This window comes from Pituophis catenifer, unplaced genomic scaffold (assembly GCF_029215685.1).
Source record: "Pituophis catenifer annectens isolate HBS135680 unplaced genomic scaffold, rPitCat1.0.hap2 SCAF_8, whole genome shotgun sequence".
Taxonomy (NCBI): Eukaryota; Metazoa; Chordata; class Lepidosauria; order Squamata; family Colubridae; genus Pituophis; species Pituophis catenifer.
The window spans coordinates 77,088,315-77,101,343 of record NW_027256888.1 but is presented as its reverse complement, the minus strand read 5'-3'; the positions used below and the strand labels follow the sequence as shown (position 1 = coordinate 77,101,343).

The window sequence follows — 13,029 nt, the reverse complement described above, 5'->3', positions numbered from 1 at the left end:
TGCAGTGCATCTCCTGTGTTCCATAGAGCCAAATTAAGAATTCTTTTAAAATTGATGCTTATTCATTTCAAAGGATCCAAAAGACAACTACCTCTACCCAAAAGTGAAATCTGAGTGAAAACTGAATTAAATTAAATTAAATTAAATTGCATTACAAAGTTTTTTAGCAGAATTTGGCTGAAATTAGAATAGATTAAAATAATCTATTAAATAATTATTATAAATAATAAATTAGAAGAGGCAGACGGACTGGTTAATGATTCAGATGAATGCAGGTAAAATTATAAATAGAAATGAACTTCTCCAATAAAAGCAAATTAATAGCAAAAGCAATAGCACTTAGACTTATATACCGCTTAATAGTGCTTTATACCCTCTCTAAGCAGTTTAGAGTCAGCCTCTTGTCCCCAACAATCTGGGTCCTCATTTTACTGACCTCGGAAGGATGGAAGGCTGAGTTTACTTTGAGCCAGTCAGGATCGAACTGCCGAACTGCTGGCAGCCAGCAGTCAGAAGAGGTAGCCTACAGTACTGCATTCTAACCACTGTGCCACCATGGCTCTTTAATAAAAAATTTAATTATCTAAACACAATGCATAAATATAAAAAAAGTCAACCAAATAAACAACTACAGCTAAAAGAGATATTCAACAGAGCTAGATGAGAAATACCTAAAAACTACTTAAAGCAAGGTTGCAATGGAACGGTATTGAGTGATGTTCAGAGAAAGAGAGTTGGATCGATCTGACAGTAACAGTTGGAGGTAAAAGAAGTCAGTGCGAGAATTCACAGGAAAAGGAGGTGACATATCAACCCCATGAAAGGATGGGAGTTTCAGGACATTCAACCCCCAAGCCAAGAAAAAGTCATCCCTGAAAAGAATCTCTACAAATAATAGCAAAAGCAACAGCACCTAGACTTATATACCACTTTACAGCCTTCTCTAAGCAGTTTACAAAATCAGCATATTGCCTCCAACAATCTGGGTCATCATTTTACTGACGTCGGAAGGATGGAAGTTTGAGTCAACCATGAGCCAGTCAGGATCGAACTGCTGGCAATCGGCAGAATTAGCCTGCAATTGTTGTGGCCCGTCAGTGGCCAGAGGATCTGGCAGCAGATTTGGACAGCGAGGAGGTTGGGGAGGAACATGGGCCAGTCCTGGAGTCTGGGGAAGGCTCTGATAAGGGCTCTGAGTCTGAGGCAGAGAGAGGGCCAGGGCCATATGCCAGTTATCAGCTGCCTTCTGAGTCAGACATCAGTGAGGCAGAGGAACAGCTGCAGCCTGTTCCCAGTGTGCGCATGTGCAGAGTTGCCAGACGAAGGGAACAGCTAAAGAACAAGGGTCGACTTGGGAGTAAGGCTACAGGTGGACGATGAATGTCCCCTCCCAAAGGGAATAAAAGAGGAGCGTAGGGGAGTGGAGTTTGCAGGAGACAATTAGTTCATTCCTGCATTCTTGCCCAGTGTTGCACCATATGAAAGATATCAACCTGGCCACTCTCCAAGCCTGATAAAGGTCGGTAATTGTGAACTATCTTGAAAGACCTTGGGAGAGGAAAAACTTTGCTGGAGAGGAATTCACTGTAAATTAAATAAAAGGGGTTTATCGGGACAAGGACTCAGCTTCGTGCTGCTGGGGAAGCCTAGGTGAGAACAGCAATACCACAGCTCTATAAATAAGCTGTAACACATCATCTTAAACCCAAATCAAGCAAATAAAGTACTGTAATGGCTTCTTCAGATGACAACAAGCAACAGTTCTGGACTCTTTTTTCCCTTTTTGTCCTCACATTCTCATTCTTCTGGATCATAGACACTCTCGGTACCCCCCTTCAGAGGAGGACACCGATGGCCACAAAATTGAAGCTTACCTGCTCCTTGTCAGGTTTGTCAGAGATGTCGTTCAAACTAGAGGACGTCAAGTTTCTGGGTGTCAAAGCTGGACTACCTGAAAGTACAAGTTCCAAACCAATTAATACAACTGTTGTAATATGTTGAAGACGGAGAGACTCAAGGCTATAGCAATACCCGATTAAGATAACCTGATAATTACACAAACCTTGTTTGGAAACCTAGAATTAAAGAAGAACTTGAGTCAAGCTTGACTCTTGGTGACTATATGGAAATGACCATGATTTTTCTCCAGATTCCAGGATTATTATTATTTTTTTTTAATTTCCCAGCTCTGGAATTTGCATGTGATCGTCCAGCAAAAGACTAATTAAGCCTAGCTTAGCTTCAAGTTGAGACAAGTTGGGCCAAGTATTGGCACTTGCTAACAAACGAATGTAAGACAATGACACCTATGTAGCTTGAACATAAACATAATTTCTAATCAAATGGAATATACAAGAGGATACCTATCTCATATAGCAGTCATTAAAATTGTGCAAAAACATTGAAGATTCTTGGGACACATTAAAGACTGCAACTTTATTATTTATCGTTTAAGATGACCCTGTACTCCTGTTTTGGCTTAAAAAGTCTCCCTTTTGTTGTCACTGCCAAATAAACAGACATGGATCGACATCACTTCCTTACAGTATGATGGCTATAAAAGAGCTTTGTTGCAAGAGGGCCACCCCCCTTCCTTTCTAAGTCACAGACTTCCTAAAAACATCCCACGGATATCGTGTAAAATCAAGACGTGGGATCAAAATGGACATTGGAAGGTTCTTCTGTGCATGACCAGTTTGTTTTTTGAGGAGCTCCATTCATCACAGTTGGTCAGGGAAAACATCCCAAGTGGAGAAGGAATGGCAGGACCTGGGAGTGGAGTTAAAACAAAGGCTCAATAAAAGAGAATATTTGTAATTCGGGGTTGAAAGGAGGGGCCCTTGAGGTTCTCTGAGCTTGGTTGTTTTCTTGCAGAAGTTTCATTACCCAGACTAGGTAACATCATCAGTGTATCAATCTAGTCTGCAAGAAAACAACCAAGCTCAGACAACCCCAAAGACCCCTCAAAGAGGGATCAGTCTAGAATCTTTAAGTACCACAAGCTGTCTACATCCCCTGGAATTCCATTCAACCTTATCTAACTCTAATATGTACACTGAGAGCTTATGCACCGGAGACAAATTCCTTCTGTGTCCAATCACACTTGGCCTATTCTTATTCTTATTCTTATTCTTATTCTTATTCTTATTCTTATTCTTATTCTTATTCTAGTCCTGTCCTGTCCTGTCCTGTCCTGTCCTGTCCTGTCCTGTCCTGGTCTGGTCTGGTCTGGTCTGGTCCACATTTTCTTCTGTTCCATTCCATTCCATATATTCTATTCTATTCTATTCTATTCTATTCTATTCTATTCTATTCTATCCTATCCTATCCTATCCTATCCTATCCTATCCTATCCTATCCTATCCTATCCTATCCTAATTCCCATTCTTATTCCACTCCACTTTTTCTGTTCTGTTCTGTTCCGTTCAGTTCCATATTTTCTATTCTATTCTATTCTATTCTATTCTATTCTATTCTATTCTATTCTATTCTATTCTATTCTATTCTATTCTATTCTATTGTCTTCTGCATAGGCTTTTTATTAATATTTCAGTTTAACTGGACTTCACAGGTGGACTTGCTCTTTTATAGCTGAAACCAAGTTTTACACCGCACGTAAAGAATAACTGAACAATATCATGGCATAACAACTCTGTACTTCCTCTCAGCCCTTCCAAATTTTGTATATATAAGATTTGTAGGACTTTTGCCTCCCGAGAATAAAATTCCCCTTAACTGATAGAAGAGACCTATGAGGTCTTATTATTAGCTTTCAAAATAGCTAAACACATAACAAGGGTGAAGGAAAACAGAATGAGTCTAAAAAAGGCAGAAAGACTTAGTAAGAATATAGTGCGATACTGAACAGGTATAATAAGCAAGAGTAAGCCTGTCCAACAGGATAGGAGCACATACATGCAGATAGGAGTGGAATAATGTACATTCCAACAATAACTGCCACGATTCTAGACAAAGAGAAATTTATTTTCTTTCAGTAGTCCTAGATTTGTAATGTTTGATGGCATTCCATGCAATATTAACAGATTAACAGAGTTGGAAGGGACCTTATAGGTCATCTAGTCCAACCCCCTGCCGAAACAGGAGACCCTACACCATTTCTGACAAATGGCAGTCCAGTCTCTTCTTGAAAGTCTCAAGTGATGAAACTCCCACAACTTCCAAAGGCAACTTCTGTTCCATTGGTTAATTGTTCTCCCTGTCTCCTTATTTCCAGGTTGAATCTCTCCTTGTTCAATTTCCATCTATTATTCCTTGTCTGGCCTTCAGGTGCTTTGGAAAATAGCTTGACCCTCCCCCCTCCTCTCTGTGGCAGCCCCTCAAATATTGGAAGACTGCTATCATAACTCCCTTGGTCCTTCTCTTCACTAGACTAGCCAGGCCCAGTTCCTGCAACTTTTCTTCATATGTTTTAGTCTCCAGTCCCCTAATCCTCTTTGCTGCTCTTCTCTGCACTTGTTCTAGAGTCTCAACATCTTTAGGAAAAAGTACATATATTGCATGTATGTGGTTTGTGTGTGTGTGTGTCTGTGTGTATGTATACATATACATGCATGCATGCATGCATACATATGTATTTATGTACATACCTATAATTGCATTATTTTCTCCAGCAAGGAGCTTGAACATTTAAGTCCATAGAATTCAGTAGTCAAAGCAAAGTTATTAGTAGTAGATCAGACCAGGATTTAATTCCACAGATGGGCTGAAACTATTTTTATTGAGAGTAATTTACACTAACAGAAGCTTGCAAATCTGACTGTGCTACACATCTTCCCCTTTTTCTACTTGCAAAAATTATCTGTCTGAGTCACTCACACATACTTTCTACTTGTCTTGGATGTAAAGATATATTTTCTTCTCATTGCTTTGGTAAACTTGGCAGCTTTAAGACTTGCGGACTTCAACTCCCAGAATTCCCCCATGCCTATAGATTTCTCTGCTGATGTGACATCACAGGACTGGCTGGCTAGGGAATTCTGGGAGTTGGAGTCCACACATCTCAAAATTGCCAAGGTTGGGAAACACTGACCTAACTAAGCTCAGAGACGCCCATTCTCAGTTCATGTTTACCTTTGAATCATGTTAAGCATTTGTGAACTGTACACATAGTCCCCGACTTACAACAGTTCATTTAGTGACTGTTCAAAGTTACAACGGCACTGAAAAAAGTGACTTATGACCGTTTTTCACACTTGCAACCATTGCAATATGATTAAAATTTGGACGCTTGGCAACTGATTCATATTTATGACTGTTGCTAAGTCCCAAGGTCACGTGATCCCCTTTTGCGACCTTCCGACGAGCCAAGTCAATGGGGAAGCCAGATTCACTTAACCACCATGAGGCTAACTTAACAACTGCAGGGATTCACTTAACAATGGTGGCAAGAAAGGTCGTAAAATGGGGCAAAATTCGCTTGACGGATGTTTCGCTTAGCAACAGAAATTGGGGTCATAAGTGAAGGACTGCCTGTGTGAGCAAGTGAAGCCAGTTACGCAGCGTGAAAACCTCCTGACTGAATTGTGGACTTGGAAAATTCCAACCCAACCCAATTCACACGTGGCTGGGGAAGTTTAACTAAACATTGCATATAATCCTAAGTAACTAACCAGTCATTCCAAGGGCAGATAAATAGAACTATCGCATGTCTCATATGTGATAAACCACCAACCATCACCAGAAAAGTAAATGATATCCAAGCAAGGCTGCCGAGTTCAACTCTCTGCACCACTGAGAGGTGTGTGTGTGTGGGGGAAGGGAAATAAACAAGATTTCCATCCTAATTTTGCACCGACCTGCACAGAATGCGGCTAGAGAGCAACTTCTAATGCTCTTAGAGGAGCAATTTCCCACTGTTCTGACCCGGCTCCCCAAACACGACAAACCCTCTGTAGTTAAATCAATGATTCCTTTATTAGGAGCCCCAGCAGCCCCAGCAAAAAGTTTCTCTCTCAACGCAGGTTAACAAGTCCATCCGGCAGGGAGATGAATAGTTGTCTGCCACATCTATTCATCTCCGTCCCCTGCCTTTTATCCCCAAAGCTAGGGTGGGATTTTGCTAGCAGCAGTGGCTCTTCCGTCCCAAGGACCGGCCCATAGATTTCCACTGCTCTCCTCTCCTCTTGCCTTCTGTGCATCAGGCACTGGACCCAGCCGTTCCTCCTCTTCCTCATCAGCCACCTGCAGACCTGGGGGCTGTTGACTCTCCAGCTGAGGGCTAACGGACGGCCCAGGCTCCACCTCTGTCTCTCTCTCTCTCTCTCTCTCTGCCAGCTCCATTCCCTCTTCCCCCTCGGAGCTTTCAGGTTGCCTTAATGCTGACCCTGACTCCCACACCTCCTCCTCCTCTGATTCGGCTGCTGGAGGGGCCAGTGGCCAATAGGCCACAACACTCATTGGGCATCTGCACCATCACCAACCTAAGCGAATACAGCCAACAGGAATTGCATGTTGGGGGTTGCAGTCTATATCTGGGGAACCCTCGATGAGGAAGGCTTGTGCGCACTACTGTACCTTTCCTGCATTCAGCATTTTAAGTCTTGAACATTTCCCTTACTAACAATAGCACTTAAGACTTATATACTGCTTCACAGTGCTCTACCGCCCCTCTCTAAGCGGTTTGCAAAATCAGTATATTGCCCCCAACAATCTGGGTCCTCATTTTACCGACCTCGGAAGGATGGAAGGCTGAGTCAACCTTGAGCTGGTCAGGATCGAACTCCTGGCAGCAAGTAATGAGTCAGCCCGCAATATTGCATTCTAACCACTGCGCTACCACGGCGCACTTATAATTTTGATACTAATCTCTGCCTATGCAGTGTGAGGTTTAAACCCCATGGAGTTCCTGGTAGGAAGAACTGGGGACTCTTCCAGGAAAGGATGGATTTGGGAGTTGTCATCTCCGGATCTCTGGACCAGGGATTACAGGGACCCCACCCGGGTCTACAGCTTCCCATCGTCCACTTACTTAGCCATCCCACGCTGGGGCTGCGTTGGATTCCGATTTCATCATCCAGGGTGCAGGTTGCTAGGCAGGGCACAGAACTCTCAAGTGGGTAGCGAGCTTTAGCGTTGCAAGCAGAAGGTAGAGCAGCAGTCAAAGAGCGGCAGCAAGACGAGAAGGAGACAACAGGATTAGGAAGGAGAGAAAGAAAGGCCACCTGCCCCAATGTGGGAGCTTCCAGATTGGTTGGCACTGCCAATTCCAGAACTTCCATTGTATCTAGAGGGTCTCAGGTTGGTGGGTGTGGGTGTGGCCGAAGTAAAGCTGAGTAAAGAAACAGAATCAAGACGTGAAAGTTTCCTTGAGTAAAGAGGTCATAGAGGACAACGTGAGGAATCCATTCATCTGCCAATGAAAATTTGAAGTGAATAGCTATCAAATGCACTGCATACATTTTCGGGCACCTGGTCATTTGTACTTTTGAGACTTGTTCTTCTTTGTGAATATCTGCATTGGCACATGAGAGGAGGGGAGGGGAGAGGAGAGGAGGGATGAGGAGAGGAGAGGGATGGGGAGAGGAGAGGAAGGGGAGGGCAGGAGAGGGGAGGAGGAGAAGAGGGGAGGGGAGGAGAAGAGGGGACAGGATGGGGAGAGGAGAGGAAAGGGGAGGGCAGGAGAGGGGAGGGGGAGAGGAGGAGGGGGAGAAGAGGGGAGGGGAGAGGGGAGGGGAGGAGGGGAAGGGGAGGGGAGGAGGGGATGAGATGGGAAGGGGGAGAGAAGAGAGGAGAGGAGAGGAGAGGAGAGGAGAGGAGAGGAGAGGAGAGGAGAGGAGAGGAGAGGAGAGAAGAGAAGAGAAGAGAAGAGAAGAGAAGAGAAGAGAAGAGAAGAGAAGAGAAGAGAAGAGAAGAGAAGAGAAGAGAAGAGAAGAGAAAGAAGAGAAAGAGAAAACCATACACATTCCAGAAAAAGAATACACGAAACTAAGCTGGAATTTAGCAACTGTTCATAAGATTTTGTTCTTTAACTTAATGACCTTATTCATATGACCTTTTTTGTCAGAAATATGAGAATTAGGTACTGTAAGTGGCATGGAGCCTAGGATGCCAAGTCCCATGGCTGTTTGCATGATATTGTATCATTTACTCTATATATTCACCTCCTCTCTGAACTGGAGTATCTTCTCGCAAACTACAAGTGAGCTGAGGCCACAAAATCCAGGTGTGCTGCCTCCAGTAATAAAGGTCACCCTTAAAAAGTTAAAAGTCTTTTTCCTAGGCCATGAAAACTTTTTAAAATTTTACCACAGGGTTAATTACAGAACTGAACAGTTAGCCGATACCTAAGTTCTAGAGAGAGAAACAATGAGCTGTATTTTGCGGACTGGCTCTCTAAAACAAATCAGCAAAATTACTTATTTTGACATTTCATTTCCCATAGCATTCTAGAAATAAAGAATAAGTTTAAAAAACGATACTCCTATAAGATGAAGCAAATGTCCCTGAAATTGGATTAAGTGCTGGGCCTATATATTCCTAAGAATCCTAAGAAAAAAGGAGACCCATAAATACATCATATTCATTTCCAACCTGCTGACTTCTAGATATTTGGGACTTCCATTCTGAACTCCCAGCCTTCGTGGCTAACTAAATTCTGACCATTAGGACCAGAGGTGGGTTCTAAAAATTTTTTACTACCAGTTTTGTGGGCGTGGCTTATTTTGTGGGTGTGGCTTGGTGGGGGGGCAATGTGACTGGGTGGGCATGGCCAACTATTTTTTTTTTAGCCAGTGTTGTCCGAAGACACTTCCGTGGTCATGTGGCCAGCATGTCTATACACCAAGGCGCACGGAACTTGTTACATTTCCACCGAAGTGGTACCTAGTTATCTACTCGCATTTGCATGCTTTCGAACTGCTAGGCAGAAAGAAGCTGAGGCAAGGACGGGAGCTCACCCCACCTTGCAGTGTTCAGCTCTCGAACCTGGGCTGTTTAGCTTTCCAGCAGACAAGCTCAGAGTCTTGAACTACTGAGCCATTGCCTTCCCATCTGATCTATAGTATCATATTTATAGCACCCGACTACAAAACATCTGAGATTTGGATCATATTCAATCACAAGCTTAAATCCAGCCATTTTAGATAATGTAATAAATTGTTTTTTCAAAAAAAAAAAATGTTCAGGTTTTTAAAAAGTCAAGATGGGGAGGAGGAGGAGACGGATTTCATGTTTCATGAAGCCAGGGTCAATATTGGGCGCTGTATCTCGTCCCTGGACTAAATTTTCCCTACCTAATATGTTCCTAAATCAGGACAAGCAAAACTGAGCTCAGCGACCTAAGATGTTTTTTGGTAAAATTTCTGAGCACAACCTATTGGTTGTATCCTGGTAAGGATACCTAAAAAATTGAAAGCAAATGCAAAAACTTTCACACACATTATTTTATAACTCATCACGGAAGATGCTATAGACAAAAATATAAATCTGGCCCAAATTCTGCAGGTTGTTGCTGGATTCGAATGCATGCTGAGAAATGCCCTGTGTGAGAAAAAAACAATTTGTACCTGAACATTTGGAAATGTGTTATTCGCGTGATTCCAGCACGTTATGTTGGCAATGAATAAAAACGTGTTCCATTTTGTATGACTTAAAATAACGTGACAATGACTCATTAGCTTGCTCCTTTTAACCTGTCAATCCTCTCCTTCTGTTCTTTTTTTTTTCTCTCGCTTTAGTTTTCAAGTTTCTGAATTATTTAACTATTTGAAATAAAGCAGAATAACATTTCGAGAATAAAATCCCACTGACCTGCCTCCAAGTCAATTAAACTTAATGAAAATTTCAACCTTCCTGATACATTTTTAACAACCTCCAGCTTTAAATAAGTAATCGTGATAAATAAATGATGCATTCTTTGTTTTAGGATAGGATCGCTGGGTTTCTCATTTCTAACGTGGCTTGTTACTTATCTTCCATTATTTTGTTAAGAATAGCAGGCTTTTAGGAAACTATAATCCTATATTTAAGAAATTATTTCGTTCGCTCTTAAAGCATGTTTTTTTTTCTTCTTCTTCTACAGTCTTCTCTTCAATTCTCATCTATTTTCCTCTTCACTCATATTCTGCAGTACTTAAGAGTAGGAAGAAAATCTTTCGAAAAGTGCAATTCAAATTTGACAAAAGAAGCAAATTAGAGGCATGTAGCATTTTAGAGAAGGTGACATTTTCTTTTAAGTAAAGTAATGCTATTATCGTTCTCATTGCAATTTCCATCTCACAAAGGTGATACAGTATTCCTTTCTGGATTAAGTTTCTGAGGCTTTCATCGTCTTTCCTATTGAAAAAAGCTTTTTTAGAGGGAAAAAAAGGATAGCTGTACTTAATCTCAAAATTACATCTAATCTCCAGATCCTAGGAAATTGTAACAGTTCAAGTATTTCTAATATGTTCTGCACCTTATGGGTCAAGCATCTGTTCTGTCATGATTTAGATTTTGAAAACCAGTTCCCCATATAATGATAATCTTGCAGGAAAAAAAAAAAACAGCCTTTCAAATCATAGTTTTATCAAGCAAGTGTCCCTGCCTTAAATTTGGTATTTTAGAAGAGATAATGCTTTTTCGCAATTAACTCCATTGTATTTCCATTGTGGTTTTTCCACCCTGCTACATTAAAAAGAAATAAGGAAGACAAAGCAGAATAATTATTCAAGTGGTATCATGATAGCTGGATAGCACCATGAATCTTCCATTAGGTTATAAGCTGCAGCTGAACAGAATGTGCATCTGCCTGGATGCAACGCAAAGATCAACGTCTAAGGAGATTCTCCATCATCCAGGTCATGGTTGTCCCAAAGGTGCTTTTTCAAGAGGCAACTGGACTTTCTGGTTTTTAGAATAGAATAGAATAGAATAGAATAGAATAGAATAGAATAGAATGGAATGGAATGGAATGGAATGGAATGGAATGGAATGGAATGGAATGGAATGGAATAGAATAGAATAGAATAGAATAGAATAGAATAGAATAGAATAGAATAGAATAGAATAGAATAGAATAGAATAGAATAGAACAGAACAGAATAGAATAACAGAGTTGGAAGGGACCTTGGAGGTCTTCTAGTCCAACCCCCTGCCCAGGCAGGAAACCCTACACCACTTCAGACAAATGGTTATCCAATCTCTTCTTTAAAATTTCCAGTGTTGGGGCATTCACAACTTCTGCAGGCAAGTTGTTCTACTGATTGTTTTAATTGTCAGGAAATTTCTCCTTAGTTCTAAATTGCTTCTCTCCTTGATTAGTTTCCACCCATTGCTTCTTGTTCTACCCTCAGGTTCTTTGGAGAATAGCTTGACTCCCTCTTCTTTGTGGCAACCCCTGAGATATTGGAAGACTGCTATCATGTCTCCCCTAGTCCTTCTCTTCATCAAACTAGACATACCCAGTTCCTGCAACCGTTCTTCGTGTGTTTTAGCCCTCAGCCCCCTAATCGTCTTTGTTGCTCTTCTCTGCACTCTTTCTGGAGTCTCAACATCTTTTTTACATCGTGGCGACCAAGACTGAATGCAATATTCCAAGTGTAGCCTTACCAAGGCCTTATAAAGTGGTATTAACACTTCACGTGATCTTGACTCTATCCCTCTGTTTATGCAGCCGAGAACTGTGTTGGCTCTTTTGGCAGCTGCTGCACACAGCTGGCTCATATCTAAATGGTTGTCCACTGGGACTCCAAGTTTTCTTTGAAGACGTTTCGTTTCTCATCCAAGAAGCTTCTTCAGCTCTTAAAAAAAGCACCTTTGGGACAACTATGACCTGAATGATTGAGAATCTCTCCATAGACCTTTAGCTCCACATTTTAGGTATGGCCATGGAACAATACACCCCCACCAGCACCATTACAATGGGAGGGGGGAACGACACCAAGCACTGCTTTCCTCCCTTGGGGATAGCGTTGCATTTCAGCACGGCCCAGGGCTAATTAAAACCAAAGCATATCCACGACAATTCCCAGGCTACGGCAGAGATGTGCTAGAGCCATGCAACGCAGCGCTACAAGCCTTCGGAATCCATAATTGATAAATCCATCTGCTAAGCCAGGGATCCCCAACCAGAGGTGGGATTCAGCCGGTTCAGACCAATTCAGGCGAACCGGATGCTAATTTTACATTCTGGTTCGCCGAACCGGTAGTTGCAAGGACTGGCTGGCCCCGCCCACCCCACCCCTCCCCTCCCCGGAGTCTCCACGTGGCCCATTTTGGATGCCAAGTAAGTGCAGCGCCCATGTGGAGGTTCCGGAAGTCTGGAAATGGGGCCATTTCCATTCTCCAGAGGGCCTCCATGGCTACGCCCACCCAGCAACCGGGCAGAGAACCGGTTGCTAAAATTTTTGAATCCCACCCCTGTCCCCCCTGTCCATGGACTGGAACCGGGCCACGTCATGCCAGCAACCGGGCCGTGCAAACAAGCGAAGCCCCATCCGCAGGAATGCAGGCAGCACGTGAAACCACGCCCCTTCCGGTCCGCGGGAAAAAACTCTCTCCACGGTCCCCGGTGCCCAAAAGGTTGGGGGCCGCTGTGCTAAACTACTCATGGATTAGATGCGTCTCCATGAGCTGAGAGCAGAGTTAGCTTTTTAGAGCATCTCTACGGGAAGGCTACAGCCCACCGACCTCTGCATTACCATTATCAGGGTTGGTTAACATCCTACTTGCACTGGAGACGGTCTTTCCAATGTCGGCCAACGACCGGAGGTTGGATTTTTTGGTCTGGTGCCGATGTTTCCTGAGCAGCGTGTAGATGACTTTGTCCTTCATGTCTTGCTTTAGCAGGCCGGTGTCGATCTGGTTGTCCACAACCATCTCTGTTGAGGCGAAAAGAGAGACCATCAACCGGATGAGGAGAGGCGAGAAAAAGTGAAAAGTGGACGGAGTTGACTTGAAATGGGAAATGGGAAATGGGAATGGGAAATGGGAAATGGGAAATGGGAAAACTTACAGTACTATTGTTTCCACATGGAAACCGCTTCTGGACTTCATGCTTGATGTGGAGAAGAATGAAACTCTGTTGGGTTT

The 13,029-nt window shown here is 42.8% G+C and overlaps 1 protein-coding gene across 1 annotated transcript in view; it reads right to left on the bottom strand.

The window, feature by feature from the left end:
• Positions 1 to 13,029, bottom strand: part of SLC4A4 (solute carrier family 4 member 4) — a 195,135-nt gene that overhangs the window by 74,422 nt on the left and 107,684 nt on the right. The window contains exons 6-7 of the mRNA XM_070948389.1: positions 12,639 to 12,818; positions 1,875 to 1,951 (exon numbers count right to left, since the gene is read on the bottom strand). Of these exons, the coding sequence (XP_070804490.1) occupies positions 1,875 to 1,951; positions 12,639 to 12,818 (257 nt within the window). The remainder of the gene's footprint in view (positions 1 to 1,874; positions 1,952 to 12,638; positions 12,819 to 13,029) is intronic.